This window comes from Symphodus melops (assembly GCF_947650265.1).
Source record: "Symphodus melops genome assembly, chromosome: 6".
In the NCBI taxonomy this organism is placed as follows: Eukaryota; Metazoa; Chordata; class Actinopteri; order Labriformes; family Labridae; genus Symphodus; species Symphodus melops.
The window spans coordinates 4,228,183-4,245,540 of NC_136696.1; the positions used below are offsets into that span (position 1 = coordinate 4,228,183).

At 40.4% G+C, this 17,358-nt stretch overlaps 3 protein-coding genes across 5 annotated transcripts; 1 reads left to right on the forward strand and 2 right to left on the reverse strand.

The window, feature by feature from the left end:
* The first annotated feature begins 788 nt into the window (after window positions 1-788).
* On the forward strand, window positions 789-1,768 carry anapc13 (anaphase promoting complex subunit 13). Of its 2 annotated transcripts, XM_079345352.1 has the most exons (3): window positions 789-970; window positions 1,068-1,182; window positions 1,440-1,768. In XM_079345352.1, exons 1-3 carry the CDS (start codon window positions 951-953, stop codon window positions 1,563-1,565), a joined length of 261 nt encoding a protein of 86 aa, XP_079201478.1. In that variant the 5' UTR covers window positions 789-950; the 3' UTR covers window positions 1,566-1,768. The 2 variants fall into 2 exon arrangements, with proteins under 2 accessions (XP_079201478.1, XP_079201479.1); XM_079345353.1 differs by having other exon boundaries at window positions 791-1,182.
* A 105-nt stretch (window positions 1,769-1,873) lies between these two features.
* On the reverse strand, window positions 1,874-8,264 carry LOC306824935 (lathosterol oxidase-like). Its single transcript, XM_079345351.1, has 6 exons — window positions 7,208-8,264; window positions 4,190-4,407; window positions 3,947-4,079; window positions 3,682-3,782; window positions 2,629-2,757; window positions 1,874-2,401 (listed from the first exon to the last, which is right to left on the reverse strand). The coding sequence occupies exons 2-6, from the start codon at window positions 4,397-4,399 to the stop codon at window positions 2,132-2,134; spliced, it is 843 nt and encodes a 280-aa protein (XP_079201477.1). The 5' UTR covers window positions 4,400-4,407; window positions 7,208-8,264; the 3' UTR covers window positions 1,874-2,131.
* A 4,963-nt stretch (window positions 8,265-13,227) lies between these two features.
* Window positions 13,228-16,644, reverse strand: LOC306825646 (uncharacterized protein). 2 transcript variants are annotated; one of them, XM_079346524.1, is made up of 2 exons: window positions 15,965-16,644; window positions 13,228-14,081 (listed from the first exon to the last, which is right to left on the reverse strand). In XM_079346524.1, the coding sequence occupies exons 1-2, from the start codon at window positions 16,134-16,136 to the stop codon at window positions 13,255-13,257; spliced, it is 999 nt and encodes a 332-aa protein (XP_079202650.1). In that variant the 5' UTR covers window positions 16,137-16,644; the 3' UTR covers window positions 13,228-13,254. The 2 variants fall into 2 exon arrangements, with proteins under 2 accessions (XP_079202650.1, XP_079202651.1); XM_079346525.1 differs by lacking the exon at window positions 15,965-16,644 and adding an exon at window positions 15,078-15,434.
* Window positions 16,645-17,358: the final 714 nt, after the last annotated feature.

The following is a 17,358-nucleotide window of genomic DNA, read 5'->3' on the forward strand; positions in this document are numbered from 1 at the left end:
TTCTTCCACTTTCGCTGTCATGAAACGTCACACAAACGTCACAATTCGCCACCTCGGGTATCATCGATATATATTTACGACTTTGGAGATTCGTTTAGGAGGCCATAACTTGATAACTCGATTAATTCAATATTTCCAAGCAGCACTTTAAGGCAGCATTAGCACTGAGTCACTTATTGTTGTTAGTTTACTTGGTTTAGGGCCAAAACAATGTACTACTTGGCCTAACTAGCGTTATCTCTCAACTGTACCGTGTCAAAGTCTCTCTTAATCGGTGCTGCTGCCCATCTTTAATTAACTTACCTCCAAATGCAGTTAATCAATAATTATCGACGTCCTATCATTTGCTACAGCCGGAAACAAACAAGGCTCAAAGAGGGTTGCATCTGGTAACCATGGAGACAAATGTCATGCTGCATTCAGGTGGTGTCGGACAAATCTGAAAGCGAATTACCGAGTTGTAAACACCTGCTCAAATTGGAACAACAACTCGGATAATAATTAGGTGCTCGACTTTATTTCAGAATCGTCATCAACTGGGGGGAAATGTGTGTTGTCAATTTTAAATTACTTTTTATAATTCAAGTATTTCACATCAACTCTTTTCGCTCAACTATAACTTGTAACAGTTACATTTTGCTGATATTTTTCAGAAGCATCAACGCTGTTTTTTTTTCTCACATTATTCAGACATCATATGTCCACACTTATTTCAGAAGAACGACGGAAACTTGGACCAGATTGAGATTGAATCCGCTGTGTCGCGCAGACTCTAAAGGTAGAGCTGTATTTTCCGTTCTGTCTTGAAGGCATCACTGTACTACGTCATCGACGAGCGCCTTCTAGTTACCGCCAGTGTTGTGGTTTTGGGTTAGTCAGTAAAGAGTGTATTTCTTCTTATTATCACTCCCTAAAAGGGGAGACGAGTCGGTGGGTAAAGAACGAGCTGCATGTTCTTATATATCATCTGGTAGGTTAGCAGGTGTAAACCCTTGGTGCGTCCATCTTGTTAGCTGTGAAAAGCCTGAAGCTAACTCTTCAAGAGAAAAAAAACCCCAGTGGACCAGGAGTCCTGCTGAGAAGATGGACAGTGAAATCCAGAGAGACGGGAGAGTCCTGGACCTCACCGATGACGCCTGGAGGGAAGACAGACTGCCATATGAAGATGTCACCATCCCTCTGGTAGATAGAAGCAGCTAATATCTGAAAGGTTATAAACAGTCAATACAGACGAAATGATTTATTAAAGATTCAACACAACACCATCTGATTAAGGCCTGTGGCCCCTAATTAAGTCTCAAGACTTCTGACACTAACGGGCTGTCTCTGAATATTTTCACCTCTCAGATGGTTTCTCCTCCTGTAAACATCACACTGTAGTGTCTTAATATACTCTTTAAATTAATATTACATCTTTTTTCTCTCCTGTTGTTTGTCAGAGTGAACTACCTGAGGCCGAGCAAGACAATGGAGGATCCACAGAGTCTGTGAAAGAACAAGAGATGAAGTGGACAGACCTGGCCTTGCAAAGCCTGCATGAAAACACACCGAGCACTGGGAACTAACAGAAAGAAATACTCAGCTTGATTAAGACTGCAGTGACAAAAAAACAAAACAACAACACCTCCATGAGGACACTGGATTCAGTTGTATTTTTGTATTTCGAAGGATTTGCAATGTGTTCTAGTCAAATGTGCAAGAATGGATTTTTTATTTGTAGTTTTAAATAAAGTGTTTTCTTTATAAACATTAGATAACTTTGATATTGCTCCCCCTCTTTCAACACTACTTTAATTTCTTTAAACAAAGGGATGGTTAAATGTGCTGTTCACACCAATGTTATGCAACAGGCTGAAAGTAAGAGCACAACAAATGAAGTTTAAACAGTATTTTATATTGTATTGGTAAAATTAGATAGTACATCACTGCAGTTCAGTTTTTAGGTTCCGTAGGGAATGGGTGTATTTAACCATTTTGTGCAGAAATCTTTGATTAAATGTGTTTTTTCTTTATTTCCTGTTGCTCACTGACACAACACTCCCATTACTTATTTCCTGTAGCGGATTTTCACGGGATAGAAGTCTCTTAGAGCTTTAGACTACACAAGGAAAATGTACATGTAGCTCTTCCATCAGTGTGTTTGTGCAGTCTCTGCCATGAGCTTGCGAATGTGGTCGTGTGGACCCCTCCCGAGCAAGGCTGATGGATGCCGGTAGGAGCTCCCCAGACGATCCCAAAGGGTGAAGTATTGACCGTAATTGTAGTTGAAAAACAGGTGGTGGTCTACGTGGTGAGCAGCGCCATTGATAAGACAAATCAGGGGGCCTGGCAGGCGGTAGTCTCCATCGTGTATGGAAATGGTCCAGATGTTGACAAAGATGAAGAGTGAGAGGTAGACAACCTGCAGTTTAAAGAGCCCACATATCAGTATCAAGTTTAGTGACAGACTTAAAAGTGATACAAAAGTGCTGTTCAGATTCCACTGTTCTTCTTTTTCTTGCCAACACTCAACCTGAAATATTCCAAAGTTTACTGAGAACACCTGAAGCTTGTGTAGTCATGATTTGCTGTGTATAGCAATTCCTCCGACTGAACATCAACATGTTAAAGTGACAAGTAGACCAGCACCTTGTGGAGGGGGAAAATGAAAGGGTAGACGTGATAAGGTAAGCTCTGCAGAAAGCCGTCGAGTGGATGGAAGGCGTGGCTGGCGAAGGGTGTAGGGATCTTGAAAATATGATGCTGCTTGTGGAGGTGCTGAGGAGGAGAAACAGATTGTTGAATATTAAGACTGTTGAGATCAAATAAACAAGTCTTAAAAAGATCTACAGGAAATCTTTACTTGAACAAAAACGTTTGATAAAATATTTTTCCCAATGTATGAAAACATGCCATCTATTCAGTAACTGTAATGTAAGTCAAATAACCTAACCTTGTTAATAAACAGAACATAATAAATAGATTTTATTTAAATATTCAGCTACTGAGTAAAAGTTTAGGTTTTAAACCTCAATAGAAAATAACATTGGCGAGATTTTCAGTCTTGTGTTTTTACAACCTGACTTTAGCCATGTGATGGAACATATTCTGACTTTATACAGCGGACAACGTAGTCCTTCAGCAAGCTAATGTATGTGTTTTTATTTAGTCACATTTGTGTCGTCCTGGCAAACGTTTGTTCGAAAACAAATCTTTTAATTCGTCACACCCCTTCAACTCGTGATGACAGTTCTCCTTATTTCTGCCCTTTTTTAATTTGACTTATAAGGGAACATTTAAGAGCCTTTGCTGAGAGAGCCATTAAACAAAACAGAAAAACTAGTTTTGGGCTGTGAAATCTAAACATATGAGCATAAAGATGCAGGGCGTTAGTGGCTCAGTCTGCAGGGACTTTGGTTAGAAACCAGAGGGTCGCTGGTTCAAGTTCTGGTGTAGACTAAATCTGTAAATTGGTGTGGTAGCTGGAGAGGTGCCAGTTCGCTTACTGACTGAGCACTGCTGAAGTTCCCTTGAGCAAGCAACTAAACCCTTTCCAAACAGCTCAGTATAGTGTTCGCTGTGGGCAGCCCCCTCACTCTGACATCTCTCCATGAGTTTATATTCATAGGATCCTGTTGGTTTAAGTGTCTTTCAGCTTGTGTGTGTAGCATGTCTCAACAGAGTGTAAAGCAGAATTCTCACCTTGTAAATGTGCTTATGATGCATGGAGCGGTGTATCCAGTAGATACACATGTCAGTAAAAAACAAGAAAGCCGCAATGCTCAGAAAAATCCCGGTCCAGCCTGAAACACGACAAACCAGTATCTGAATTATCCTCACAAGCACAAATGATTTAAAAACAGATGATAAATCTTAATCAAATAACTGTTTTATTAGCTTTCTTTTCTTTTCTTTTCTTTTTTTAAACTAATTCACTTACGAATGTTTTAAAAAAATATGGTCTCACCCAAAGAAGATTCACTGACGCTGTCATAAAGTTTGCTGTATCCCCTGACTTCGCCGAAGAAAAGGAGCACTGTGGGGAAGCTCATCCAGAAGATGGAGCTGGTTCCTAACTGGATCTCTCTTCTCACCTGGTTCTGTCCTCAGATCAAAGAGGCACAGTTCAGATTCAGAGGGTGTCTACTCGTGAATTATCATCTTAATCAGATCACGTTTAATTTAACAGTTCAGGGTCGCAAAAGCTCACCTTAACAAACTGTGGATGTTTCATGAGCTTATGGTCAAACACAAAGTAGAAGCTAAGTGCCCCAAAGCCCAGGTAGATCAACTGTGCTCCCAGGTTGGTCACCACCCACAAGCTGATGATCTGACGCAGAGCTCCATCCTCGGGCCATGAGGCCGGGTAAACATATGGAGTGAAGATGTTGCTGTCTGCAATGTTTAGCACATGGTCCATGGCAAACGCTGTAAACATAACAAACAATATTACTCGTAAAGAACATCATGGACAATCTTCTTCATGAAGCGGTCTGAAGAAGCATGTGAAAGGTAACGTAATCAAACCAGATAAGAGAAAATGAGCAGATAAAATGATGTCAGAACCACAGAAGCATTCACGTGTAAAGGCAGCTATATCACAGTTTTCAGTTATTATCATAGTTAAAGTTTAGAAGCTTCATGGAGGCTATTGATGTTATTCTTAGAATTAAATGGACTAGACTGAGTGACTCTTCTTTTTTATATTTAACCTGGCCAAGACAGGTAGCCATTTGCATTGACGGTTGCATCAAAAAGGAAAAGAGAAAAGTTACACAATTGCCGAACAATAATGCTGATGTAAAAGTTCATCAGACTCAAGTTCCCCTTCTTGACTCTTCTATTAGTTAACTGAGTGAGTGCTTGTCTGTACTCATGGAAATGAAGGCCACAACTCTCCTCCAACCAGCACAGAGGTTGGATTGCTTTTTATGGACCACTTTAAATAATCTGATGGTTAAATGGTCCAGAGCCTCGAGCTATACACGTATACATCTGGTCTGTTTTCTTTATCTCAGACCAAATCAAACAATTCAGGCAGGACTCCCCTCCCACCTCTGTAGGTGAGTTAGGATGAGAGCTTGTGTGGTATACTAAGTAGTAAAGGAAATAGTTGAGCAGCGACATAAAAACACAGGAATCAGCAGAGAAAACCTCTCCCAAATTATTTCAAAGAAATCAAAATCTTTTTCACTCATGCACTCCTGGAATTTCAGGAAAATTCAGGATGGGCTGTACCCTAAAATCTTCCCAGTTTCCTGGCCACATGTGCACCTGATGAGGGAGAGAGAGTTTCCCTGTTGGACAGGTGAGTGGAAGATGAATCAACAGACTTGTTCTGACAGGTTTCACCCTTTATAAAAATGCTGCTTTCATTGAGCTAATCCTTGTTATCACATAAAGCGCAGAGAAGAACAAAGGGAGCAAGAAGAAGCAGCTTCTTTTCTTTTTAAACTCTTTTTATCCCTGTGGGGCAATTAGCGCACCAAGGGGTCGACTACAGGAGCAGAGACCCGCATGCACCTGATACAGGTAGGAACTTGGGGTTGAGTGTCTTGCCCAAGGACACATCAGACATGTTGCTTGCAGGAGCTGGGGATTGAACCCTCAACCTTCTGGTTGGAGATGATGACTCTACCCACTGATCCACAGCCACCCCTATGCTATGTGCATGACGATTGCACCAATTACAGACAGGCCCACCCGCAGAAGTGGCTGGACCCCCGAAAGGCCCAGTGACTGTGCCCTCCCAGGATCTGATTTAAATCAACGTATGCACTATCAATCAGTACTGTTAGCGCTAGCCTCCTGGCTGACATTAGCTCCTGCTGCCTAGCTCCAACCTTTGGAGCTGACTGAAATAGGTTAGTAAAGAAGTTTTTGTTGGGGTTAAATGTCGTAGGCAACTCCCTCCTTTGCTTCTTCTTTCTTTTATGGCATCTTAACTTTGTTTGTCCTGGAATGGCTAAACTGATTTTGACATAACTGGCATACCAGTTAAATTCACTGGGCACTAGGGATGTTAAGATTAATTGTGAGGCAGTAAAAAATTGATTCAAAGGTGTCAAGGTTCACATTGATACTCTGAAAAAGAAAATGCTGTGAGCGTTAGCCGCTGCACAGCAGAGGTGGTTGATCGTAACAAGAAAGGTGTTATCATGGCAGCTACGGAGGCCAAAACCAGACTAACAGGCAGGTTTGTAGCCCCGCGAGCCTAAACGAGTGTAAGAACCAAAGAGATTACAAGATGCATTGGGGATTTCATCAAAAAAAAAAATGAAGGGAATCTTTTTCAGTCATAATTTGTCTTCAGTCTTATTTTGTAAAATAAATTGTGAGAGAATCGTATTGTAAGTCGTATCAGGAGTGAATCGTTACATCCCAACTGTGCATGCTTACAACGGGAACATGACATGAAAGAGATTCATAAGAGGGGGTTTACATTCTGTAACAGGCTACAATTTACTAAAAGAAACAATAAATAAAATGCTTTGAGAGGTTACGGTGAGTAGTTAGATGTACAATAAAATGTCCCTGTTGCTTAAAATTAGGATACATCATGTCTTTTTTTGCTAACTTCCATGACCCCTCCCCAGATGTCTGGACCCCACAAAGCTTTCCTCTTTATCCCTCTTCTGGGTGACCTCGGTCACAGTATTTGAACGTCATCATTCTCGCCAACCCACTCGCATGGAATTGTCCTGAGTATGTCACAAATCAGCTGACCTAATGTGGACATTTCACCTGGGGGGCTGGCAGGAAAATATCCGAGTAAAGTCTGTAGTTTCTGTCAGCATATAAGACACTCAAATTGTAGAAATGATCACCTTTGTTTCTTTAACTTTAGCTGAAAAGGTTAAAATCCCATTTCATTATTTGTTTCTGTCTGACGCTTCACTTTTAATTTATGGTGGGATTTCTGAATAATGACTATCACCATATTTTTTTAGTCAATAAACAAAAAATTAAATTGGTGAGTGAAAACAAATAAAGGCAGCAAGGGAATATGAACCACGAGTCCGTACACCTGCTACATGACTGATGCATTTACAGAACATACTGCACTCTCATGTACACCCTAGGTACTCAGATTTATAAACTGAATCGACTTCTAGGTTAATTTTGGGCCACACCAAGAAAATCCAAATGTGTTATTCTATGTGTTTAAAGCCAATTTGAACGTTTTCTTTGAGTTTAAAGCTAAAATAATTATTGCTGCTGAACTGACCTGCTTTAGGACCAGAGGCAGTTGTCTCCAAATGTGTTCACGTTCCTGGAAATAAGACGAATCCGCTTTCCTCGACACGCAGCATGACACCAGCAGAAGATTTGTGGCAGAGAACACTTGGCCAGAGAGTTCACTGGTGGATGGCCCACATGCTGCCAGGTTTTACAAAAACTAAATAACTACAAAGTTTTTGTCTGTAGGATTTCAGGGAAAGTCTTCTTTGCTTAAGTTTGCAGAGGCAGTGAGCATGCTGAGGGGATTCACTGAGACTCAGACATGTTGGTTGTGCTGGAATGAGATCCTAGCATGCTCAGCAAATAACGAGGGGCTGAGTGTCAGCAGCATGCAGGTCGTTATCTTCAAGTCAGTTTTAGACGTGATCAGAAAATACATTTCTATACTGACTGAAAACTAATAAACTGAATTCCTTTCTAAGTTATTGAATGTTCTTCATGATTAAATTAGTCAATTGAGGTTTTTTTTGTGTGAAATGACAAAAAATAGACGATCTGACATTTTTATGAAGGACAAATATCCATCATCTGTAAAAAGAAATCCTTTTATCCTTTGCATGGGTAAAGTATTTCTTCTTTTTTTTTTTTTTTTTGCAGTGTGCACCTCCTGTCCTATTTCTGCCTTTAGGATCAAGTTCCTTCTTTACTGTCTGCCCTTTAAACACACGCCTAACACAAGCTGTGACACACGAACCCCCCCACAGGCACCTACGTGCGCACTGCGTCCCAAGCTCATGACGACGCTCGTCTGTTGGGGCCCCAGGCAAAAATCAATTGGGGTCCCCTCCAACCATTGTTCCTTATGTATGCAGTAGTGTCCCCTCCATGTCTTTTTTCCAGTTTCTCTTTTCTCTCTAAAAGATCAGTTTTTACTCTTCATTTTTCTTTGTTGCAACATGAGTGAGTCCTGACAGATGATGCCGCCTCAGGGAGGTTTCCTAATGTTGTTGCAAAATGTGCACATTTTGGGCCACTGCTTTGGTTTGTGAGTCCCCAGGAGCCCCCTACTGGTTTGAGATCCCAAGCAGTATCCCATCTGGCCTATAAGCAGTGCCTCTGTATCCATAGAGTTTGTCTTACAGAGGGATCATGGACAAGATGGTGAATGTAGCTATATGCTGCACCTTTAAAAATGAGCCGGTCAGAACACGACCATCTTCATGGTTTATAAAAGAAACGCCTCAGCTCAACACGAGTTCACCATGTTTTTCAGCCTACACATAAAGGGACAGTGACTTATCCTTAAAGGGTATGTAAAAGACATGTTTTCCTTTAAAAACTGTAAAGTACTGTTCTTAACTTGCATGTTTAACTAATTGTATATTTGTAGCAAGTTGAACTTGTTAATTATTCTAATATTTTATTGTCTTTCAGCACTGAGGATATTTCATGTGTATTTTTTCTTTGGCTATTCTTATTTCCAATCAAACCAAATAAACTCTTTTGAACTGATACAATCTCAGAAGCATTCTGACTGATGTCCATGGTGACAGAACCCCTTTAGAACCCTTCATAACAATATTACAAGTACTAGGTTCCAGTGTTAAATTCATTCATACTTACTTTACTTTATTAAAATAAAATAATAGTACAATAAAGTAATAAAGTAAAGTCTGAATGAATGAACTTCATTGATGAAAATCAAATACTAAAAGTGACTCTAAAATTGAATGTAGAGCTGAATCACAGATCTTGGCACGCTTAAGGCTATATTATGTTTGTTGTGGTGTTTGAATGTCGTGTCAAATCTTTGTATCTTTGCATCTTTTCTTAAATTTTTACTTTGATAAAGGAACCGCTGTGATGCAAAAAAAAATACCTGACAATAAAGTAATATCAAATCCAAAACACCTGAATTAATTTAGCTCACTGAAACAGTATTGAAGAAATGTGAAAAGATCACTCATCTTCCTTAAAGTTCATCCATGTATCGAACAATGGCCTATAGTTTTCTGAATAGTATGATGCAAAGTAATTTTGTTTTGCACATGTAGAAGATTATGAATTATACAACATACTTACTGTCCTTATGTTGCACTGATTTCTGCCATTCATACGTTCACTGTTTCAGAGGGGTCTGAGCTCAGTGTGACGATTCGATGCACTTTATTGTTCGCTTGAGGATATTTGTCTTTGACTCAAAGTGCTGTCAAACATTCAGCTGCCTTCTCTTGAATCAATAAATACAAATAACAGAAAAACACGTCAGAATGTAACAGAAAGGCACATATCAATAAAGTACAACGCCACATAAATTGCATGTTTCCTATTTTGCATAAGATCTGCAAAAATACAGCATGAGAGATGAGATAAAGGTTTTAAAATTACAAAACACATCGGCACGTCATGATTGCACCGCCCACACAGCTTTACCAAACATTAATCTGAATCTTTGTGAACTATCGTCAGCCAGAAGCTCCTCAGCGTGGAGGATTTAAAATGTGCCAGTCTGAGAACAGACTGCTCTTATATTGGCTTTAGGGAGAAGTTTTCATTCCTCCGTCACCTTTTGTGGCATTCTGCAGCAGACGAAGATATTGTGTGTAGGCCTATTATACAATGGTGTAGTGCAGGGTCAGGTACCCACTTACTTCTCAATCTCCATAGAGGGTATAAATCTCATCTAATTAACAGAATTGAATATTCAGTAGTATGCTGAAAATGTTGAAGGGATGACCCTCTCTACTCAGTCTCTCTAATTGGCAAGTATCCAGTTACTAAATATGCAAAATCAGTCTTACATGTCATTATTGATAACAGATTCCGTTAATACTCTGCTGGACGAGTCACTTAAACATTTTGTGGAAAAACAAGGAGAATAGCCATTTGTTCATCCACTCCTCTGATATATCCCTTTAAAGTAGGCTCATGCCCCGAAAAACAATCCTTAAAGGTAAGCGCTCGCTTTAAAGGTGCATACGTCTTCCTCTGGAGTTTTCTAACACAAACAGCTCCTGTGTGCTCAGTGTGCATGTAGTAAGAATATAAATCTGTGGGACCTCCTAAATGACAGATAGGAACCACATTTTTTTTTAAAAAGTTAAATGTTTTGAGAGAAGCAATGAAACATCACAGTATGTCAACATCATAAAAAATCAACGGCACATATTTTGTCTTTAAAAGAAGTCCATAGTTTTGTCTTTAGATGGTTTTGTTCCTAATGATTTTGTTTTTTAATGAGTCTGATAAGGAGCAGGTCCGATTTAAGCCTCACCACCAAGGTGAATTTCATTATCTGAAATATTGGAACCCGAGATTCAATGTGAGCGATCTTTTTTTTTTTTTTTTTTATGAGATTCTGCCCTCTTTGGTTTCTCGATGGTTGTAGACATCATGCTTTCATGCACCAGCAGCACACGCAGGTTATTTTGTAACCCTCTAACCCTCTGCCCCGTAGGTACTCAAATTAACTTTTTAGACAAGTGATTTTTATTTATTTTCTTACACTTTGGGATTTCAGGGTTTCTATAGAAACCAGATTTTTTTTTCAAATTCATAAATTTCACAATGCTAACTGGCAAAATAAAAACACATTTGACCATGACCAGTGTATTACCGCCACCTAGCGTCACCTAATTAGCACAAGTAAAGAACTCCCCCCCCCCCCCCCCACTTTTGGATTTCGACCCCACCAGTCGAGAACAATGGGAGTATGTGGATGCTGGATGATACTTTTTCATGGCTGTTCACTCAATATCCCCAAATATAAAAGTTAATCATTGCAGTTCCAAAAATAAACCATCTAAACCTGCATGTTTAAAACAAATGAGTAATAATCAGTGTTCTGAAGTGTTTTTGCATTCATGATTAGTTTGCCTAATCACAACACTTCACTAATCACCTGCTGCACTTTCCAGAATCCTCCTTAAATCCTCCATTACATGCTTCAGATTGGGCTCTTGGAATAATTGTTGGATTTTTCAATTTGTTAGCACAATCAAAAGGCTGATTATAAAATAATAAATTAGGAGAGATTTAGTTTACGCTCGATCGCCTCAATGTAACAAATATTTGAAACTTTTACATCCAGTCTGACCCATTTTTTTTTTGTTTTTTTCCACCTTATTGCAGTTGTTTCAATAAAGTTGCAAAATTGTTGATGATGCCCTGATGCAACTTTTGTAGCAGTTAATAAACTGCACTATTAGTCAGAGCTTATTGATTTGAGAATAAAAGCAAGAGCAATTGAGATTAAGACGAGGAGAAAGATAGAGATCCCGCTCCAAAAGGGGAGAGTGGGAAGCTCTATTGGAGCCTCTCATGCCAGTGGGGGACCTTCGGGGGTCCCCTACGACTTACTGGCAGGATGGTGCCAGTATAGATCCACCAGGCTCTTGATGAGCCTTGGTTCTATGCTGACCCTGCTGGTGACTCTACCTGACACTGAGGCCTGAACCTGGATCTATCCAGGTGTTAGAGCTCCACTTCTCCTCTTTGGAAGTGGTACTCTGGTGGCTCAAACGGGTCCTATTCATCACCTTGGTTTGAGGGTTTTATGACGTACTCACTGACGTTACGTGTTTTGGTGACTTGGATTCCATGGTTACCAAGCTTGATGCTTGAAAATAAACAAAAACAAATGGCCATATTTCCTATTACGCTTCATTGTAAAAACTATAAGCCTCACGTTTTGTACGAATGTAGATATTAAATTTGCAAATCTTCGATGAATCACGATGCACACTGTAGTGGAAAAATACAATTTGATACTGTCTGCATAAAATGGAACCATTTCACAGGTGCTTCATGTTGAGATACATCAGATGTTCTCAACATACCTCGACTCCCTGTTTTCAACAACCTTGAATCCTTTTTCTTGAAACAACTCCAGTTTCGATTCAGATAACAACTCATGAAGTCATTGTTGCAGGGCAGACTAGACAGGGATGGTATCTCAGAATATGATAGAAGACCAATCACAGAGATGCAATGAAACATTTTATGCAAATGTACAACTCTAGTTTAAGAGTATAAAGCTTCAGCGCAAACGGGACTCTGCGAGGCACTCATTTGATGTGACTTTGTATGATACCCCCTTTCTGCAGAAAGTTATTCTATGCAATAAAATACCCAGAGACAAAAGACTTTGCTTTCAGATCTTCATTCAAACAGAAAAATCCACGACAACATACACAATCAAAACTACATAATATTTCCATTACCGTGCCTGCAACCTGGCAGCCCACAACCCTGTTCAAGGTCTGTGCACAGCTGGACTTCGCAAGAAGAAAGCTGGATGGGCTCAAGTGTGTATTAGTCGTTGATGCAACATGTGGCTACTTTTTTTCAGGATATAAAGCATGACATTGGCTGCTTTAATGAAAACATTTGTGCCAACATTAATTCAGTAAAGGTTATTTTTCTTTTGTTGGACATTTATTTTGTGGTCGTTACACAATTCAGTCTGCAACAGCGCTTATAGTGTAGAACAGGTGTAGAAGACGTGCATTGTATTACTCCTCAGGCAAGGACGGCGAAACAGGCAGCTCAGACTCTTTACTCAAACCACTTCTTCAAGTTTCACTTTCAGCAACGAAAGAGCTTACACTGCCACCTGCTGGTGAATGAAAGCACACCTACAACTATACAGAAGCTATTCCTGCCACATTGTTTTAACATGTTAACCCTTTGATGCACAACATGGGTCAAAAATGACCTGACTTTTTATCAATATCTTTGCCATATATTAATTTCATTATTCAGTATTCAAGATATTTCTGAATTAGCTTGTTTTTTATCTTCCCAAAACTTTATTTCATTTTTTATTTGAATTCTGCAATTGAATGTGCCTTAACAATACCTTTATGGAGAATGCTTTACCACAGGTAAATGCTTCTCGCTTACATTTGGCACTGTGAACTCTTTTGAGTGTGATTTCATATGGACCTTAAAATCCCTTTTTAAATGAGAAAGATTTGTTGCATGTTGTGCAGGTAAACAGCTTTTAACCTGTATGAATTCGATAACTGTGCCTTCTCAAATCTGAGATCACAGAGAACCTTTTCCCCACAGGTGCTGCAGGAGAAAAGCTTCTCACCTGTGTGTTTTCATGTGTCCTTTCAAAGGACCTCTATTTGTGAAAGATTTGCCACAGGTTTTGCAAACAAAGGGCTTTTCACCTGTATGAATTCGAATGTGATTATTTAACACTGACTTGTAGGAGAATGCTTTGCCACAGGTGCTGCAGGAGAAAGGCTTCTCACCTGTGTGTGTTCTTATGTGTTCTGTCAAATGAGCTTTATATCTGAAAGATTTGCCACATGTATTGCAAACAAAGGGCTTCTCACCTGTGTGTGTTTTCATGTGAATGTTAAGTCTTGACTTTGAACTGAATACTTTCCCACAAATCGTGCAGGGATGGGTCTTCTTACCTCTGTGGACACTCAGATGATTTTGTAATTCTAACTTTTGTTTAAAAGATTTGCCACACGTGTCACATTTAAAAGACTTTTCACCCTGGTGAGGACGACAGTCACTCTCTGATGTTGTTCTGTTCTCACTTCTTCTTTTGTGACAGTTTTTCTTTGGGTCTGATTTTCCAGTTGATTCTGAGACTCCGAGCTCGCTTCCAGTGGGATCTTGATCCTCAGCCTCACGAGAAAGAAGCTGGTGTCCATGTTTTAGTTGAACTTCACTGTGGTCACTCTCCTCATGAGTAAGAATCAACATGAATGTGTCAGTCTCCTGCTTCAGTACGAGCTGCTCTCCCTCCTGACTGCTGCAGTCTTCCTCCTGCTCCTCTTTAATCTGTGGAGGCTCTGGCTCCTCTTGGTCTGGACTGGAGTTTCTCTCCTGGTTACAGAGCTGCTGGTCAGCCAGAACCTCCTCCTCCTCTTTACACACATGTTGCTGTGGGAGAGCTGGAGGAAGACAAACAAAAGCATTTATACAAAGATGTCCCTTAGCAGAGTAAAGACTTTGTTAAAGGTCGAAACTTCAGATCAATTGATGCATAATCAGATTAATTTCTTATTGCCAAGCACATTTACATGTACAAGGATTTTGACTTCGTGCATTGTGGCGGCCGTATGTGGCGCCATCTGGAACGATTCTGAAAAAGGAGGTGGGGAGGGGGGGTGTCTATGCTATGTCTACAGAACAGAGGCATAGATTGGACGCAGAGAAAAAAGTACCCTTATGACATACTCGTTACAACAGTAGGGCAGGGAATAGAGATGACGTATGTTTGTAGGCCAACCCGGAAGTAACTACGCCGGTGGTTCCTATACGAGAATTCTCCTATGGGATATTTGCATTGGATTTTGGATCATTGCAGAAAATAAGTTATGTGTCATACACACGTCTCTGATGTGTAGCTGTTTTGTTCAGCTGGATAATTTTTACAGATGAACACCATTTATATGAAGTTTGAAGAGTTAATGCAGCTGAGAAGTACAAAGCTAACGTTATGCTACAAGCTAACTACACGGCGTGTAAAGTAAAGTTGATTTTTACTTCACGACCGTTATGCTTCATCGATCTCATTAGCTGTTTTGACAAGCAAGAGAAACCATAGCTTATTAAGTTGTTTATTAACCTAATATTTACAAGAGCACTGAGAAACATGTCTAGCGGCTGTAAGGAGGATTAGTGAGAGAGTTCGTAGCGTGATGACATTTAACATCTCCATGACAACCTCTGGAGTCTCAGGTTGTTAGCAGCTGCCGTTTTAGGTTCTCAAAAACAACTTTAAAATTTACAAGGGGGTCTTAGCTAACGTATTTTATCTCTTCAAACAAAACATCAACATCTCTCAAGCTTGTGTTAACCACAGACCTTATTTCAGACCTCTAACCATAAACCCATTCAAAAACATGGTTGACTATTGGAGTTAGGAACCCATGGCGCTAACTCACTTCCATGTTTTATTACTTGTTCTTTGAACGATGAATGATGCATACTGGCTTTGGCCTGCCACTCCGCCTAGGTGAGAATGTTCTCAAGTCACGGACAGTGATCGATGAACATGGCGCGTTGCTGTCACATTCTCGGATTGTTTCCTCAAAGTTCGCTGACAGCAGCCGATAACAGCCGATAGCAGCCGATATCAGCCCCGTTGCCATGGAGATGTCATAGGCCCTCCCTGGGCAAAACACCGGGTTTCCGGAGAGCGGGGGAGCATCTCCTCATCCTTGTCTATCCCTGGAGGACAAATGTCGTGTTGGGGGGCCGATATACATCCAATCAATCTTTAAGGGCGAGGGGACACAATGGTGCATAATCCCAAAACAAACAACAAAAATATAGATGTGCTTCAGTGCAAATAAGGCTAAAAGTAATTTTGTTTTTACATCACAGCCGTGATGCATGTGTCACATAGCAGGTTGACGATAACTGGTCTCATATCTGGAAAATGGAGGGATGTCCAAAACGGCCGTGTGGGGGGGTGCCTTAAACCGCCTACAGTACCTTCTCTGGTCCAAACAAAGACAGACCATTCAGCACTTCAACATAGCATGTCTCCTTAATGTCTGATCATATAGTAAGGTCAATGTATCCTTTCATTCAGTACATGTCTTACAGATTTATCCTTTAAGACTTAAATAATAACAGTATGATTATTCAATTGAATTTTTCCATTATCATTCAGAGATAAAGAAAATAGCGTGTTACTTTGATTGTGATATTCAGTGTTTTTTTAGATGACATTGTTTGTTTGTAAAGCACAATAACTGACATAATATTCCTACTTATAGAAGATCTGAAAATCTGATTATTGTGCAGTAATGTGACTTTTCCTCACCTGTTCTGTGTAAGGTGATCTGAGGTTTCCAAATGACATCCAGCAGTCTGCGCTGACGATCTATCTCTTCCTCGTGCTCGATTATAGTTCTTTTAAAAACTACAAATATGTCTTCCGCAGCAGCCGTTAGTCGCTCATTGATAAACTCTCTCAGACTATCCGCTGAAGACATCGTTGTTGATGTTTTATTAAACGTTAATAAAAATGACAACGGACCTGTCTAAAAGGAGAAGTGGCTGCGTGTTCGGAACTGGCGCTCGAGCGCTCCTGTTTGTGAACTTCCGCTGAGTGTCACACTAAAAAGTACCGACAACGGAGGTGCAGCAGCTTCTTTGTTCCGTTTTCAACTGATTTGCGTTCATGACTAAAGTCATGATCTTACAACTTTAGTGTTGTTATGGTCCTGTGTGTTGTGCTGTATTTGTTCCTCCTCCTGTCTGTGTGAGAGTGGGCGTGTCTGTTTTTAGGATGTGCCAGGTGGGAGGAGAAGGCGGCTGCTGATTGGAGGAGAGGAGTGGACTCTGATTGGAGGAGCTGAATAAAAGGCAGTGGATTCATTCTGCTCACCCCTCTCTGCTCTTGCCATTTCGAACTCGGCCAGCCACGTTGAAAGATGTTAATATTGTAAATTGTGAATGCGTTATTTTTCCTCTTAACTCCAGCGTGAGAGAAGCCCTACTTTTGTTTAAAGATTTTTCTCCTGTTTTGTTTTAGTAGAAGTTAGGGGAAGTATTGTTTTTGATAGGTAAGGTTGAGGGTACCTTATGTTTTTTTTGTTTGTTGTTTTAAGGGTAAATTTTCTCTCCTTCAAAAATAAACAAGCTGTGGGTTAACTAAAGTGGCCTGGAATGCTGGTTCTTGTTGGGAGTGGGAAGAGTGGGGGCCGCTTTTATGTTGTGTCCAGGTTCATAACAAGTGTCTATATTCATACAAACCCTGAGTGAAACGTAATAGGAAATATGGCTATTTGTTTTTGTTTATTTTCAAGCATCAACCTTGGTAACCATGGAATCCAAGTCACTAAAAGACAACGTCACGTTCGATCCGCACTGTTAATTTGGTGATTCAACACGTCATAAAACACTCAAACCAAGGTTATTAATAGGACCTGTTTAAGCCACCAGAGTACCACTTCCAAAGAGGAGAAGTGGAGCTCTAACACCTGGATAGATCCAGGTTCAGGCCTCAGTGTCAGGTAGAGTCACCAGCAGGGTCAGCATAGAACCAAGGCTCACCACGAGCCAGGTGCTGGTGGATCTATTTGGTGCTGTCCTGCCAAAAGATGGGGGACCCAGGTGGTCTCGTCTTTACCAGAAACAGGGACCTCTGGGGTCCCATATGGACGAAGGATGGGCAGAGTCTGGAAATGTTACGGTGGAAGAAGGCAGTCCGGG

What these genes read in the sequence shown, in the direction of transcription:
- LOC306825646 (XM_079346524.1), bottom strand. Translation starts at nt 16,136, where the DNA reads ATGTCTTCAGCGGATAGTCTGAGAGAGTTTATCAATGAGCGACTAACG. An exon ending in GATCACCTTACACAGAACAG is followed by an intron (nt 14,082 to 15,964) that starts GTGAGGAAAAGT and finishes GTCTTCCTCCAG; the next exon opens with CTCTCCCACAGCAACATGTG.
- anapc13 (XM_079345352.1), top strand. Translation starts at nt 951, where the DNA reads ATGTTCTTATATATCATCTG. An exon ending in ATGTTCTTATATATCATCTG is followed by an intron (nt 971 to 1,067) that starts GTAGGTTAGCAG and finishes CCAGTGGACCAG; the next exon opens with GAGTCCTGCTGAGAAGATGG. An exon ending in AAGATGTCACCATCCCTCTG is followed by an intron (nt 1,183 to 1,439) that starts GTAGATAGAAGC and finishes GTTGTTTGTCAG; the next exon opens with AGTGAACTACCTGAGGCCGA.
- LOC306824935 (XM_079345351.1), bottom strand. Translation starts at nt 4,399, where the DNA reads ATGGACCATGTGCTAAACATTGCAGACAGCAACATCTTCACTCCATAT. An exon ending in CGTCAGTGAATCTTCTTTGG is followed by an intron (nt 3,783 to 3,946) that starts GTGAGACCATAT and finishes GTCGTGTTTCAG; the next exon opens with GCTGGACCGGGATTTTTCTG. An exon ending in TCATTTTCCCCCTCCACAAG is followed by an intron (nt 2,402 to 2,628) that starts GTGCTGGTCTAC and finishes TTTAAACTGCAG; the next exon opens with GTTGTCTACCTCTCACTCTT.